Genomic DNA, 17,596 nt, shown 5'->3' with positions numbered 1-17,596 from the left:
GAAGTGCTCCGGCCGCTTATTGAGAGCAATATTCTAAACGTGGCTCTGCCCAGACAGTGGCTCGGCCCCTCCTGGAGAGAGGCTCTCCACCTGCACCGCAGTCGTGGTAGCACCAGCCAGGGTTATGGTCCTCTGCAGAGCAACGCTTTCCAGATCTCTGAACGCGGGTGCTTCCCAGGGCACAGTGGAGGTCAGCGAAGCCTTATTGGACTTTACCTTCTCCGTCAGGTTGAAGTAAGGCAGCCTGTTTTAACAGACCGGGGCAAGCCTTGCTTGCCTACGTTTCCCCTTCTCCAGTTCAGTAAGGAAAGAAACGTGGGGACATGGTGAGCAGCTTGTCCATGCAGCACCTGCAGCGGTACCTTGCTGCCGCTGGCAGGCTTTTCCTCATGAGGAGCCAGGCACCTCACCCGTAAACTAGGTTCTCCAACCAGAGGGAAAGTGAACAGCGCTTTGGACTGCCCAGGACAGCAGTGAAAGCCCAGATCTCCTCAAGTGATCTGTTCACTAGCTGCTAACCCCAGATCATCACATATAACCAGGTGGTTGGCTCAAGCACTTGGTCTTCTTAGGAAAGCTGTCACCCTGTCAGGTCCTGGGTGAAGTGGGTCAAGCCATGGTTACACACAGAGAAGAGACTTCTACTTTTGTGCTGAGACTCTCCCTGAGGACAGCTGAGGTATCAGTATCTTAGTCCAGATGGGTGAATCAGAGCATGAAAATAACTGCCTAGCAAGCCACGAACTGCCAGGCAGTTCAAGGTTTGTGGATCCAGCCCTGGGATTAAGAATCCCAGGATATCAGATTGAGAGAGGACTTCAGGAACAGCCAAACCCTAGTAGAGGATTTTGCTGTTCACCTTTCTCCAGACAATAACAGGGCTAGAACCACCTGGCTACAAACTATTGGAGTTGAAAATTGACCTCCTTCTCAACATTTGTTGACTCTCCTTCAGGGTCCTATAATATCTGCCTCCGTGGTTTGGTATGCAGATATCTGGGGAGGAACAGATGGCCTTTTGCAGTGCACAAGTGACACACTGCTGGTTTTATTCAAGAAGCCCTTGAGGAAGAAAGACATCCTAAATAGCTGCTGGGCCTCCTGTAGTTCAGTGAACTCAACTGTGAGACCTTTTTCAATGTTGTCCCAGCCACTGTCCTGTAAAAGGCTGTGACTGAGTTGCCTGCTCCCGCTCGGAGCACTCTCTCCAAAAAAAAGGCACTGCAATTCGTGCCTGTGTTTATCTGGGAGACTCTCCACAGATTAAGCCATAAGGTCCCCGTTAAGGTAATTCTGTCTGGCAGCAGCACCAGATAGTTTGCAACGAACATTTACAAACCAGCCAAGGAATATGATTTCTTACACAAAAGATCCAACTTTTTAAGGTTCTTACCCATGGAGCTGCTTCAAGCAGTCCTCATGTCTCGGTCCTCCCTTGGATGGACTCTGCAGCCCTGGACCAGGTGCCTGATAATACAGAAATGCTGAAAAAGCCTGGAAAGGACACAGTCATGTCAGTCATCTCCAATGAAGGTAGCAGTCACAAACACATGGGTTTGCCAAAAGTCTCTGGCTAGTTCCAAGAAGCCTTCATTTGTTTGCATTGCTAATCTACCAGAGACTGAGACTGCTCGGAGAGATATCAAGCCTTTTGTAAGCTTTCTTTCACCCTGCTTCTGTTGGGATCTGCAGGACAGCAGCCATCTGAGAAGGTTTTGGGAGACTGCACAGTTATCAGACTGAGACAGAAGGAAGTTGTCTGAGCTGGAGGCAAGGCAGCCCATGGAGCTAAATGCACGTGTTCATTCTGCCAGTCCTCTTGCTTCCCCCGTGGCTCAGCTGCTTGTCAGGGCTGGCAAACTGCAGCGGGGTCTGGACAGGCTGGAGGGATGCCCTCCTGAGGTTGCATGCCCGTGAACTCCAGTGAATGCCTTGACGTGAGGAGGGCATTTGACTCACAGATCATGTTGGGATCCCCCACGGCAAGAAAAATTTCCGTAAGGTTTTTTGGAGCTCCTTTCTCATAGCAGAGCAAGGAGGGTAATCTGTATCACCATATACTTTCAAGTCTTTATGGAAAGGGGAGCAGCATGAGGGTAGTATATGGTGTATAGGGCACACGCCCTTTTCCTGAGTAGAAGCAGCACTGTTTCATATGCCTTGTTGGCTGGAATGATTCCCCAAAAGAGGGGTTGCCTTTGGAGCCTGACAGTCTGGGTTGCCATCCCACCATGCAGCATCCCCAAATCTGCATTTATCGAGCTAAGAAACCACACCATCTTTCTTTGCTTCTTGAACAAAGTCCTTCCTTAATAAATCTTTCTTTCTACCTCACTTCCTTCCACACAGCAATGTGACGGACCAGCACCTCTCCCTGTAGCTGAGAATGCAGCTGCACTCGTGTGGGCCCTGCAGCAAAGAGCAAGGTGAGAAACAGAGTGCGTGAGTGCAGTCGTGCTGCCCTGGTGCTCCCAGGGCTGGAGCACATCGGGTGCCTGCACATCAGCGGCAGACGCAGGAATCACTGGGGGTGACTCCCACATCCCTCCCTTATAGATTTTCCTTGGGCAGGAGTGATATCCTACAATTTGTCTTTGGATTTTTGCGCTGTCACCTATCGCCCAGAGCTGCCCAAGGGAACTGTTCCTGGTCACAGCAGGCTGGGTTTGCAGCACATCCTCAGCCGTCGGGAGCTCTCCAGGGGCAGCCTGCAGCTCCCTTTGTCTCTCACCCAGCTGTTTTGCCATCATTTCGTTTGCAGTTATTCAAGACATTTTTTCCCAAATCACACTTGCTACTGGCCAAGACAAAATGTTACCTGCCCCAGCAAAGTGAGATTTCACCTATTTTTCCACAAACCTTACTGATTAAAACCTTGAAGGAGTACCTGCAGGTGGCAGGCACTTTTTCTAACTGAATTCCCTCCACATTCTTATTACTTTGTAAAACTGCTACTAGTTGATTATAGAAGCACAAGCTTGTTACTTTGTTGGCCTGTTTCATTTTAGAAATGTAAATCTGGTGGACCTCTGACAATTACTAACTTTCTTATTGGATTAAATTCTTAGACAGTTTTATTGTTTCATTCTGCGGGGTTTTCCAGGGTTTTCTTTGGCTGGGTCAGCCTTTCTAAACTGCCACTTAGATTTGCTATGAAAATACACGCCTCTGTGCATCCAGTGCACACCCTGCCAGCCGTGCAGTGGAAGCCCTGAGCCCAGGCTGCTTATCAAGCCCCTGCCCGGCACTGCAGGGTGCTTACAGATCTCCAGCGGGGCCCGTGGCACTGGAAAGCCCCATGGCGAAGATCTGTTTTCAACCTCAGCCCTCTCAGGGACATCGACACTTACTTTAGGTTGCAAAGAGATGCTTCACAGCCCTAAAGCTGCTTCTGGAGTTGAGCATTTTGGCCAGCACTTTCTGAGGCCCCAGTATCCACAGCGGCATTTTGTCCTAGTTGTAATGGTTGTCCATCGTATGGAATAGCTGTTCCCAGGCCACGAGGGTCCTCTCTCACATTGGCTTTCTCTGATGGAGACTCTCTGAGACTTGCAGAGTGTCTGAGGGTGCTGTGGGACACTTGAGCCTGCATTTCCCATCTCCCAGAGCAAAGATGTGCATGGTAGAGTACAGAGTATTTTCCTCTTAAAGCTGAAATATATTTCAGTTCTTTGGGATGGTGGATGTGGATGTGGCAGTCGTGTAGGAAAAGAGACACATGATTCAAATTCAGTTCTAGCAAAAGTTAAAGTGGTTTCTATTACACATTCCTACCAAGTTCAGAACAGATTAAGTGGCAATTAAATATCAGTAATTGTCAGTGGAACTAAAATCATAACATAGATCTCAGTAACTGTGTTGATTTAGAAATGTCAACAATAATGAGTCTACACTGGTACTTGTAGAGCCTAAGACTGCTGAAAACAAGCATATCCACGCAATGGAAGTGTCTTAAAGATATGCAAAAATCTGAAAAGCAGCGCAGGGGGACTGAAAAGAGTTCTGTTCTGGTTTGGGGTTTTTATTTTTTTAATGCTGAGTTTGGAAAGAATTAGGCCTCAGTTTCTTCAGAGAAATCACTCCTCTTTGTTTTGTACCTCTTCACGCCACATCAGATCCAGTGCTTGGCAGTCACCTATATTCCTTAATTGCTGTGCTGAAAAACATTCACCTAGTCATTACATTCTGGGAAGCATACCAAGGCTGGCCCACAGATGTCCGCTTTTCCAAATATTTTTCCTTTTACATGACACCCCACCACAGACAGTTGTGGAACGGGTTAGGAGAAGGCATCAATCTGACCATAACTTCTTCTGAACATATTTTGCCCCTCATCTGCAAGTGCACATGGAATATTTCTCTCCAAGAGTTGCTCCAGCTCCACTTTGAATATTTTCCTGCCTAACCTCACGCAGGAGTAAGGACTGGGTAGTCTGCTTTCAAAATGGTGTCATTAAAAAAGAAAGTCAGCCATAAGTGAGTTCAGTGAAGGTCTGCAGAGCAAGACTGGCAGCCATGGAGGCAGGAATTTTCCACATACTGGGCAAACACAGCACAAAAAGTGGCAATCCTACAGCCTCTGCACTATCGCGCCCCTTGTGACCAAGCGCAGTTATCGAGGACGTGTGGCTTTGGTTATCAGACTGAAGCAACACTGATATCCCAGAACATGAGGAGCTGTTTTTCCTTTGGGCTGGCTGCCCCCTGGAAAGTGGGCAGAGAAGATCCACTGGTTTTATACATGGTATCGTCCTCCAATGGGCCTCATCTTGGCCCTAATCAACCCCAGTCCCATAACCAAGGTTTACTAAACTGCTGACCATCTACCACCAGCCTCCTTCCGCTCTTTTTTTTTTACTTTTTGAGTGTCTGTTTGTCCCAATATGGGTTCCCCCACCCTTCCGTCATTGGAAGCTTTAATGCTGAGTGAAAAACCACGAACAGCCTTTGAACGTGTTCTGCCAAGTCTCTTTACAGTACAATACTGGCAGGAGTAAAACACTGGGGCCAGGCAAATATGCAAGCTTCATCACATTAAAGGAAGCAGAGCAGCACGGTTATTGCATCATTCTATGGCTTCCCAGACATTGTTGTTATTTTTTCATTAGAGCAACAGAACTGCGCTGGTGCTTTTTGCTGAAGAGCCAAGGAGGCCCCAAAAGGCTGTCGATTGGAGAAGAGAACACGGCAACTAGAAAGATGAGTGGTTTACTGCACTAATTTTATAGCACAGCCTTTACCAGTCTGTGGTAGAGGGAACCAGCAACATGATCTGTGTTCACATTTTTTTAAAAGAAGACACGTAGCCAAATGCTTAAAACTATTTGCTTGTTCAAGACAAGTTATTTGGAAATTTAACTACTACTGAATCAACCAACATTTTTCAACACTAAATCATTTCCATTCCATACCATATGTTTTTAATTTTATCAGCATCTGTAATTTTTTAATTACCCTTTTTATTAAAGCCTTTTTTTCAGAAGCAGTACACAAATCCCTCGTTATTTAATCAGGGTATTAGAAGGTGCAGTTCAAGGCTCAGCCATCGGAGCAAAATGCTGCTGCCAGAGGCACCCACTGTATCACAGGTGCTCTGTGTTGCTCTCCTGCATTCACCAAGCCCCTTGGAGAAGTGTGGTGTGTCACAGCATGGCTGGACAAAACCTCACCATCAAGATTGTAATGAACAATTTTGCCCCCCCCACCCCCCAAAGCTTCTCAGCAGATTCTCACCTCATGAAGAGTGGAGAAGCTTTAAAGGCACTCCAGGATCCTGGCGCAATGGGGAGTTGACTGACAGCTGCTGGTTTATGGCCTACTGTTTCATGGTTCAGCACTAGTACAATGTCATTCTTCTGGCCTTTTTCCAATACACACTCAAAATGACAACAAGCAAAGGTTTTGGCTGGCTGACTACTATCTTGTCACCGTGTCAGGATTCCCAAATGATGGCGGAAAACACATGAAATTAGTGAAGATGGTTTTGTGACACTGGAGAACTGCAAAGGTGATAGGATTAGGCCATATCATATAATTTGGTAGCCAAAGTCTAAGCTTCCTTACATGGGTTTATGAACCTTTCAGAAAGAAGACATTTGTGTTCAAAGTACAATTGATTACAGTCATTGTAGAAGAAAGATCAAGCAGCCGAAGGGTACTGTGCTTCATGTAGCCTAGGATAAAACACATAACTTGCCAACAACAACAACAGGAAAAAAGAGAGGAACTTGCCGATGGAAAGGTGTCCGGCAGATAGCGCAGGAACAAGTCAAGAGGATAAACGCAAGCCATGGTGATGCTGTCCATGGAAATCCTTCCCAGCAAGTTGTGAGTATTACTGAACTGATAACTAGGCAATAGGATGAAAAGCACACATTACAATGTAAAGTTGCACTCAAGGAAAAGATTCATGAAAAAGGATGACTTTTGGCTGGCTTCAATAGCCAAAGCAGCAAAATACTGAGCATTGAGGAACATCTCTGTTTAAGCAGGGGAGGGAACATAATTGGTAAAATTAATTCCTTCAGAAATGGTGCAATGTAACTTCCCACTGCAATGGCTACGGCTGCAGACACGCTGGTCCTGGCATGTGCCAGGTCACCGAACAGCAGAAGATTAGGTTGTCTGAATTGAGAAATGTCCAAGATGCAGCATTGCTTCCTTCTGTTGTTCTGGATCCTGAGCAGTGTGTGGCAAAGCTTAAGTGGCTAAAGAAGAGACAAACCACAATTTACAGTGGGGGAGCACTTAGCTTCTGACTCTGGAAATAAGCTCTGCAAACAGCCCGCAAGGAAACTTGAATACCACTGCTGAAGAAACACATTACATGTTTCCATCGCAGTCATCCTGCTGTCATGTGTGAAAAAAAGATTATTTTGGTGGAAATGTGCAAGGAACAACCATTTAATTTATTATGAGATGAAATTCTTAAACTAACATATTATCTAGTTCAGCCTCTTGGGATGATTCATATCTGACCCCCAGCGTCAGCAGCTCATTCGACTCATTTTAGGAGATGTGGAATGAAAGAGGTACCATGCTTTCACACAAAGCGATCAGTTAGCCTGAAGCAAATTAGTGAGTCAATTCTCAAGACAGCCCTGTGAATCTCAAGCTCATTTACTCGCCAAAGAAAAGTTTCAGTGACAGAGCAAAATAACAAAGCCCCTAATATATCGCAGATCCATTGCACCCAGGCCGTGAAGTTTATATTTCCCTAACAACTTGGAGACAATATTGTATGTCAGAACACATGCACTTGTCATTAGCATGAACATTAAGAGGAAATGAACATAAATCCCAGATTCAAATGTGTAGTTTGAACATCCTGGGACAATTAAATTTTTGATAATGGTTATCTGTCACCAAGCAATAAATCATAAAGTCACGGAGTGGTAGAAGAAAAGCTATCTTGCTGCTGACAGACGTGTAGATTGAAAGATGTGGTAGGCCTTTATGGTTCCAGAAATAATTGCATAAAGGTGAAAGATTTCTTCTCTTGCTTTTTTTCTCATCACCTATAGTATTTCCATACTCAAAGGAACATTTTCTCATGACAACTTTTCATACTTGGCCTCTATGTTTTCTGACATTTTAATGAAAATGAGGAACGAAGCTGACAATGAGCAGCTGGTGAAGAGCAGGCCTGGCTTTATGGCTGTAAGTTGGAGCTCCATGCAGAGCTGGGAGCTGGCTCCCAAAATTGAGAAAAGTGACGGATACTCTCAGCTGATGGTAACATCAATGTAAATAAACCGAAAAAAAAAAAAACCCTAGTACAAGACCATGAAAATACAGGAATCACATAGAGAAAACAAGGCGGGAGCAAACTGAGCAGGTGATGGCAAATGAGCAGGACAAAGGCTGATCTTTTTAAGTCACTTCATTTTTGCAACTAAAATAAGACTCTATATTGAATTTGTACATCAAATTGCTCTGCACTGAATATAATATTGAGCTCCAGTGCTCAGTATAACCATATTTCCTAAGAGGCTACAGGTTTATGTGGACAAGTAGCAGCTGGTGGAAAGAGAAAGGAGTGAAGGCATTTCCCTCGCAATCACAGGAGCCGGGGAGCGGGAGCTGGCTGGTGCCCGGTTATAAGCGGTGGGAATGCCGGGCCCGGGCGGCTGCGGCTGCTCGAGTCGGTGCCAGGGCTTGAATAGGCTGGCGGGCGCTGCCAGGAGGGGTGTGTGAGCAGCAAGTGGGACCCAGCTTTGTGAGGATCCCTTTTCAGAGGGCTGCAGTGCTGTGAAACTCAACACAGCCCTGCGGAGAAAGTGGAAGCTTTTCAAATGAACACGCTGTACTGCACTGCTCAGAGAGGCCAGGGATCACATTCATTTATTCATTTTCCAACAACTGAATCTCTTTGTATTAATTACGTGGAATCCACCAGTTTGGGCCAAAAAAGATGTATTTTTTTAATACTGATCCTTTGCCTGTGTGGTGATCTGTATCGATTTCAGCATTTCTTCTCCTTGTACAGAATTTAAAAACTGCAGGCATGATAAAGGAAAAGAAAACAGCGCAAATAAGTCAGCTTAAGTCTGGGATTAACTGTCTGAGGCCTTAAAATAAAGACTTCAGGTCAACTACTCAAGGGCAGAAGGGCTACCAGCGTGAGCGGAAGTGGCAAGCTGAAGCCATTTCATTGTCAGGAACATAACATTTATTGCCCTGACACCTATATCATAAAATTAAGTTTACTTCATAACTTAATCCATTTGAAATCCACGCTAAACAGTCAAGAGTGCCTCGAGAGGTCACGTTAAGGACAACAGTTATTGTCAGGGAGTTTTTTTCTCCTCGACAGTTAGAAAAATAAGCCACCATTTTATGTATTTTTCATAAGCAGGACTGTGATAACCTATTTGTATCTACAGCTTCTCTCACAGCAAAGACAAAAATAAAATCAAGCCTCTCCTCTTCCAAATGAATTTGGCAATTAGCATTTATTTTAGAAGTATTTTGGGGTATAGTGATGAAGCATATAATACTACTACAGCTGTGACATCAGTATAATAATATGGATATATATACCAGGTCTATAGGGCAGAGCTGGAAAATACCTAAAATAGTATTTGCTTGGTCACTGGTTACTGATGGAACTTGTGGCAACCCCATGACTATGTTGGTGTTTGCATTGATCAAAAAATACTACTTGGATTAATATTTTGATCTCCACACTGTCAGCACCTGTCTGTAGTTTGTTTCCTTTAAGATACTCTCTACACCTTCCCTAAGGGCCCAGTGCAATCCTCCTTTTTCAGAATTGCATCATTCTAAAATGAAATGTTAAATGAGCCTTCACGTCTGCTTCAGAGAAAACACAAATAAAAAAGCTGGATTTGCATTGTCTGCCTTAGAAGCTTCTGTTGGAGTGAAACTGTTGCCTTGAGTAGCCATGCTAGTTAGAATAAAAATAATGAAATTACAAACTACTTCCAAAACAAGAAAATTGTTAATTATTAAGGGTATTAAAAAAATCATTCAGAAGTGAGTCCTTGATAAACACAAGTTATTTAAACATTTGGGTTTTTTCAGTTTTGTCAGCAGTCTGTTCTTGTAATTAAGACATTACTGCTCTCAAGGAAATGCTTTAGTATTATTTGTTGAGCATGGTATGTACAGTGGGTCTGCAATCTATAATATCATTGTTTATGTGGTTATTGAAAGCAACTCTAATTCTGAATATAATTTCATGCAGAAAAATAAAATAACTACATCAATACAATGCTGTCCTCAGTTTAAAAACAAAAAAACACAATAAGATAATGTGTAAACGTAAATGTAATTCTCCACATTTTATTTACAGCTGGTAAATTTAAATTTGAGTTAAACACATGTTAATTAAAACGCATTTCACCAGCTACTTACAAAATTAAGCACTATTTTGTTTGATGTTGGTAGAAAGAGGAAATTTGGAGTGATGTCTACTGCTACAGCTGTTTGCAGTCCTTATATAACACCAGATGTGAGATTGATGTATCTGTGCTTTGTCCTCTCCTGTGAATTGCAAGCGATCAAACACACAAAAACATAATGACAGGATGATTGGACAAGTTTAGCACGAAGGGAATTGTTCAAGACTTTCATAAATCACTGCACAACCACACATGCAGTGAAGCAAAATTTATTGTAATGTCACAGATATGCAAACCCATTTATATCTACAGTGAATTTCAAATACAAGCATATTAATTGTAGAAGTCTTTGACATATCTTAACTGACAGTCTTTTGAAAGATGTAATACTAAAAGACACACAAAACTAGGTGTGAGTGCTTTATAAAACCTAGACGTGACAAACCAATAATGTAAAAACAAACATAATTTTCCACAGATTTATTTTTGTTATTAAATTATCCTCATATAAATGAGCTCTGCTATGAAATGCAGATGCTAGAAGGAGTAATAATGTATTTAAATGTAGCTGTATTGGAAAACAAGTGTGTTGGTAAAAGCTGCTGAAGCATCAGCCATACTTTGCCTTTTCTGTTGCTAGAGCCAATCTGCGAATGTTTGCTATGCAACCAGCTGCTGCCTCCTGCAGAGTTTCATCTGTAGAGCCTACCATGGCCAGTAGGAGCTAGCAAAAAACCAAAAGAGAAACAGCATAAGAAAAACAAATAAGTATGCTATTATTTCAATAATATTCAAATTATATCTAGAACAATTGCATGAATTTACTCACATATAATAAACAAAATACTAAAAATCATATTAACAACACTGTATTATATATGTATGTAGGTATACCTATATATGTGTACTTTTGTATACTTATATGTATTAACATACACATAGAGCACAACGCTTTATACTTTATCATATTTGTACCTGTAATTTGGTATTTTCATGTCTGGTTTTCTGTTTATTGTATCACACCTGTCTGTTGGTTGTGACTTGGATTTTTTCTTGTAAGTAGAAATTGCATATGCTTGAATTGAAATCATGGTTTACCCCCCCAGGTACACTAGTATATTTGTACATGCTCAAGACTTTTAATAAACAAAGCTTTCTTTTGGCCTTGATCGTGAAACTGGATCCATGTGAATGGACCCTCGTGTCCCATTGACTGCAGCAGGTTTCTTTCTTGTCATAGCAAACCACTCACATTAAACTGCTTGAGGGATACAGATCTGGGCATATCATTCTTAAACATTTGCATGTAAAAGTAAAAAACAAAAGCTCAAAAAGGCGCCAAACTTTTGGAGCTGATTTAGCTTTTCAGTCATGTGGAACAGATCTTTTACTCTGGGACTCATTCAATTTTTTCAATGCAAATTCACTTGGAGTAAGGTATTGTTCAACAGAAGTATGACATAAGACAGGCCTTCATGATAAAACATTTTTACATATCAGAAAACCATTCATAATGGGTTTGGATCTCACTGCCTCAGCGTCTTGCAAGTCAGTGATGCAACTGCAAGTGCAATATATGCTGGGAAACAGAAGAGTCTTGCTTAGCTTAAATCAGCTCCACGCAATCCTTGGATTTCTGAAAATCAGCCAAGCTTAATGTGCGTTAGGTATTTTGAAGCTCAGACAGCTCTAATTAAAACCTATATTTTCAGTCTGCAATACTTAGGATTCTGTGTTCACCCAAACAATGTTGAATCAAACCACAGAGAAATCTGTTATCACTCAACTACGGTGCATATTTTTCATACAGTTAAAATATTACACAAAATTATGAACTGCTAAATATAAAAGCATAAATTGAATGCAGACATCAAATTCGTATGCTACCTTTTTCTAACCTTCCAGCAATCGTGAGGCATGGGCCACAGCTGTACACATATGGCATTTGCTTAGAGAGATCAAAGCATTTTATACTTGAGGAAGTATTTGTGTTAGCCAAATGTACAAAACAAGCATCTTGCCAGTCACCTTTCACCCTTTGACCCCTACATGTAACTTGTAAGGGTGCCTGTGATGGGCCTGAACTGTGTCAAGAAGAGTATTACGTAAATTAAGCATCAATGATTTTTTTTTTCCTAGTAATTCTTCCTATAATTTCCATTAATTTAATCAGATGTCTCTGTACAAATAGCTAGATAAGAATTATTGAAGTGTGAACACTCCTGAAGGGATACACCAGAGGTAAAATGACATGAGATGAAATTATATGAAAAAGCTTTATATTCTTATATTTTATTTGCATGCAAATGTTGGGCCAGGGGCAGCAACCACAGAAGTCAGTGGAAGTTTCACCACTGACTTCAACTGGCAGGAAGACCAAGCAGCACAACTCTGTGTAGTGATAAAGCTGCTCTACAAAGCACAAAGGCCGGAATGCAAGTCTTATCAGATCTTAATGTCTTTTTTTTTCTTAAGAAATATTTCTGGATGAAGATCTTTCTTCCTTGCTATTTTCCACCACCTGATTTCTCATCAGCTTAAACTATAAAGTGTTTCTTTGGGTGCCTCACAACCTTCTTGTATAACTTACAGAGGAAAACTGGTACAGATCCTTCATATCCCTGACTCAAAACCAAAAATATGTATGCACATACCATTCATATGGTGGTTTTGGTTATGCCATAAGTTTCAAATTTGGGGGCAAGAAAACTATATGCCTTATGTGATTATTCACTGCATCTTCACAGACCTAGTGGAAGGCTTTTTCAGTGTAGTGAGTGTGGAACTCATACTTTCATAATAATTTCAGCATAAGACTTGTTATCGGTTTGTAAGAGCAGAATTTCATCACAAAAATAATGTTTTGGAGATACATCATCTAGTGGAAATATAGCAAAAAGCAAAAATAGACCTCTGTCTTTATTACAACTACATGTTAGGTAGGACTCAATTCAAGGTTATTTATCTCTTTTAGCCAACACTTCTTTCTAGGCTCAGAAAACTCAGGAAAATAGATATTTTTCTGTCACTTTCCATGCAGAGCTCAATATTAAGCAATAACAATAGTAGTAGGGGAGAAACTGTGCTCTTTATTGCAGGTGCATTTTGGAAAATCAGGGTTAGGTATCAAAGAACAGCCTACTACACAACACTGGTACCCAAAGAGATGTCTAAAGTATTAGTGGTACGAATGCAACCAATGCAATCAGCAATTTTTATAAAGGTATCAAATACTGTTTTTTCTCCTTCTGAGTTTGGCAGATCAGGGATCAGTTCCTCTGTAATTCGTTGTTCTTCTAAATCACTTGCCAGTGCTAACATCCATAAGAACTGCCACGTCATACAAAATCCTGTACTACACTGTGTCTCAGGATTTTCACAATACAACCTCAAAGAAATATTCTTGGAAACGCAGTCTAATACAGTAGTGCCTGAGGACTGAGGATATACAGCAACATTTGTCAGCCAACCTACTCCTTTTGTGCTAACAAAAAGGCAGCTGAAGAGAAGATTATCAAAGAAGCAAAATATTTCAATATAAGTAGGCAATTTCATATTTAGGAATCTAACTTTGAAGATTTTGATATAAATCCTGCCTTAAATGAAATAAAATTTTATTCTTTTTGTATGTACCAAGGAAGTTATAATTCTTTCACTTCCTGACTGCCACTCCTTGACCCTTTCATGGGCTCGGTTCAATTTACTGGCTATTTGGGTCATCCAATTCAGGTATGGAAATGTATTCATAGATAGTATACACAGACTATGCCCACCTATTAGATATATGTGACAAGTCCAAGAAATTTTTTTTTTATTCCAATGCACCAGTGCGATATAACATGTCCTTTTTCTTGATGCAACGCCCTTGAACTTCATGTATCCCTTCCCTTTACTGTTCAGGTATTGTTTTCTGACACATGTAAATGTTAACAGATGTGAGAAGCAGTAAAAAAGCATGTGGTATAAATGCTTCTTTCTGGCACATAAGAGGCACTTTCCATAGACAGAGAAAGCATTTGCAGCACTATGTAGCCTTCATTTTCTGTTGGCAGGTCTCTATATTCTAAGGCGAGAGTCCAAAATTTTTTGCACAGTTAGCACGTCATACCAGCAAATAAGCACAAATACAAGCTGTTTGGAGAACGTACAGAGCATATGTAGCAGTTCTGGGTTCCAAAAGCAAGAGTGATGCACAGCCAAATCATTTAAATATTCAGAACAATTAAGAAGATTTTGCTATTACTATCCCAGCTTTAAAATAGCACAGAATTGTGATACTATATTAGGATTGCACAATTCATAGAATAATTCAGAATGGAAGGGATCTCAGGAGGTCTCTAGTCCAATGTGATGCTCAAAGCAGAGTCAGCTACAAGGTCAGACCACGTTGCTAAGGGTTTTATCCAGCCTGATCTTGAAAACCTCCAGTGATGGAGATGGCACAACCTCTTTGGGCAACCTACTGCAGTGTTTGACCGTCCTCGTAGAGAAAAAGGTTTTCCCTACATTCAGTCACTCATTTCAGTTTATGCCTGTTGTCTCATCCTCTTGCCATGCATCACTGTAAAAAGCCTAGCTCCATCTTTTTGATGACTGACCTCCTTGTAGGTACTGGAAGGCTGCTATTAAGTCTGCTTGAAGCTCTCTCTTCTCCAGGCTGAAAACCCCAGCTTCCTTAGCTTCTCCTCATAGGGCAAGTGCTCCAGCTCTTGACCATCCTGGTGGCCTCTGCTGAACCTATTAAAGTTTATCCATGTTTTTCCCATACTGGAGGGCCAAAGCTGGATGCAGTATTCTAGGTGTGGTCTAATGAGTACCAAGGGGAACAGTCACTTCCCTCAATCTCCTGGCTGTTCTCCTGCTCATACAGCCCAATATTGTGTTGCCTTTGCTGTCAGGACACACTGCTGGCTAACGTTCTGCTTGCTCTCTACCAAAATCTCTATGCCCTTTTCAGTAAACCTGCTCCTCAGCCAGTCAGTCCCTAGCCTGTATCACTGCAAGTGCAAGTCCTTCTCAGGTGCAGACTTTGCATTTGTCCTTCCAGAATTTCAGAATGTTCCTGTTGGCTGGTTCCAGCCCTGCCTAGGTATCTCTGAATAGCAGCCCTTCCCTTGGCTGTATCAAAACCATTCCCCCCTACCCCAGCTGGTGATTTGGTGTCATTGCAAACTTCATGAATAAGCAGTGCATTGCCTTCCCCAGGTTACTGACAAACATGTTAAATGGTCCCAACAGAGAGAGCCCTTTGGCACTCCCCTTGTCACTAGCCTCCATGAAGAGTACAACCCGTTAGCTACTATGCTCTGAGCTGGATCATCCAACAATTTTTAATCCATTTGGTTGTTCACACATCTAGAATATAATACGTCCTAACTTGGACAGAAGTATGCTGTGGGCAACAGTGCTGAAAACCTTGCTAAAGCCAAGGTAAATTACATCCACTGCTCTCCACTCATCTACAAACTTATACACATAGAGGGCAACCAGGTTTACCTTTGGTAAATCTATGTTGCCTGCTCCAAATCATCTTCTCCTTCTTGTGCCCAGAAATGTATTCCAAGAGGACTCCCTCCATAATTTCCCCAGAGACCAATGTGAGGCTGACCAGTCTGTAGTGCCCCAGACTAGGAGGAGGAATTGTTACTCTGAAGATATGTTTTGCAGGCTCTCACTGTTGGGTCCTATGCTTTCTGGAATAGCAAAGGTGTAACAAAAATGGAAAGTCTTTTGTTCCTCAGGGCAATAGTAAGAGGTAAGGGGGTAAGCCATGATACTTGCTTGGATATTCATGCATCATGAATGATGTCACCTTCCACTGTCTGATAGCACAGCTTCCTTAAAATCCTATCTCTACAATCACAAAATAACCAATTGAAAAATTATTATTTCCAACAAGATAACACAAGCATCTACATAAGAAGTTGTAAAAGTGTCATTCCGAAATGGGTATGGATCTCTGGATGAGTAAGACAGTAATAAAAACGGGCTAGTAATTATCTTTTCTATGGAGATGTCTTTCTAGAGTTTTTCACTTCTACAAAACAAGTAGCTCAAGGGGATTTTAGAGCAGAAAAAGAGTAGACAACTTTTGCAACAGTAAATCCTGAATCTGACAATATCTCAGATGTTAGTGATGCTCTATGTATGGGTACAATAATTTGTAAGTACTCAGTTTCCTTTGGTCACAGTCATTGCAGCTTCCAGGCTCAGAGGTGGGAAGCAGGAAACATAGGAAGTGGTGATTTCAGAAAGAATACAGTTTTGCATGTATTAATCTTTAAATAAGGGGTTAGTCATGTGATCTTTCTACAACAAGTTTTCCAAAACAGTGGAAAGTGTAGAATGATACTGCTGGAAAGAGGTTCCCTTGCTCATATAAAACAGATAAAAGATCAGCCTATTCGATACTCGGGAGTCCTGTGAACATAAATGCAAACAATGAATAAAGAATAACTATAAAAAGAATATTTAATGCCCTTTTTTTCTGGCTTCTTCAGGTTTTCTGCCCTGTAAAACAAATTTTACTTGATTTTTTCTAATCAGAAGGAAATATGGACAAACTCCTTCAACAAGATTCATATCTATACTGGGAAGCTAGTCAGAGTTCACATAGAGCTTAACATTCCTGGAACTAAAGACATTTACTTCAATACAACTCCTGCTTCTATCTGCTGTGCTGGTGATGACATCTAGTAGATTGACATAGTTGGTGGTAGGACTTGCCATTTTTTTTTTTTTTAAATTTAGATTTAGTATCTGACTTGTTTTACATGCAACATTTCCTAAAGGATGCTAAATTTCTAGCACTGTGATTTTCTAATTGCGTAACACTTCTTTTCCAAAAAAGACATTTCTCACATGCTTTTTATAAATCTAACCTAAAAGAAAAAAATACTTTAAATAAAAGCATATGGTAGAAGCTTATCCAAGAAAGTATCAGTCTAGATCCAGCCAGCATTTTGCTAACTTTCAACACCATATTGCACGCTGGAAAATATTAAAGCACCTAGTTTGAGTGTTATGTTACACATATTCCTATGAAAATACTTCTCATAAAATTAAATTATAAATAATAAAACATACTCCACAATCAAAGCGTAATGAAGGTTAAGCTAAGTCACTGTTTCTAAACTAAAATTCAGGCCGAGTTCCTGATTTCCTCTTTCGGCTGAGTGAAAGGGTAAGACAACATGTACCATGCACAGCTTCCTAAGAAGAAGATGCTTGTGTACGTTCTGCAGTGTTTTCTGTTAATTTTGTTTTTCTCAGGTGGCAAAAAGAGAAGAGATTTCAGACGTAAAGTCCTGTGTGCCAGGGAACACTCTGAGCTAGCAGACGTACAAAATCCAGTATCAAGAAATTCCAGTATCAAGAAATTCCAGTAAAGGCAAAAGATGGGCAGGGCAGACACCAACTGTGCTGATTCCCTGTTGTATAAGGTCTCTTCTCTCTGGGGCTAAAGTCAGAGCAGCCCCTGATGCAGCCTTTACATTCACGTTGAATGTAAAGAGGTGGGAACTGAAGCTCTCTGGTGGGGGTGGAAGAAATCCTGGTAAGATTGCACCTGGCTTCTTTTCCCTTCCTCTTACTCCTCTTCTCTCTCCCATGAAACACATCTCCATTCTGGCAGCCATGGAAGAAGGATAACAAACTTTAGGAGTCACTCAAGCATGGCTGGGGGGACAAGGACGTCTAAAGGACGCAGCTTGGGCTAAGGGACGCCTGAA

The 17,596-nt window shown here is 41.6% G+C and overlaps 1 protein-coding gene across 2 annotated transcripts in view; it reads right to left on the bottom strand.

Moving 5' to 3' along the window:
• Positions 1 to 10,476: 10,476 nt before the first annotated feature.
• ODAD2 (outer dynein arm docking complex subunit 2) overlaps positions 10,477 to 17,596 on the bottom strand; it is a 91,333-nt gene continuing 84,213 nt past the window's right edge. For both annotated transcript variants that reach the window (XM_075706126.1, XM_075706127.1), the window contains exon 19: positions 10,477 to 10,590. In XM_075706126.1, coding sequence (XP_075562241.1) covers positions 10,477 to 10,590 — 114 coding nt within the window. The remainder of the gene's footprint in view (positions 10,591 to 17,596) is intronic.

This window comes from Pelecanus crispus, chromosome 2, assembly GCF_030463565.1.
Source record: "Pelecanus crispus isolate bPelCri1 chromosome 2, bPelCri1.pri, whole genome shotgun sequence".
Taxonomy (NCBI): Eukaryota; Metazoa; Chordata; class Aves; order Pelecaniformes; family Pelecanidae; genus Pelecanus; species Pelecanus crispus.
Note: the sequence above shows the minus strand (reverse complement) of the source record. Positions and strands in the feature narration are given on the sequence as shown.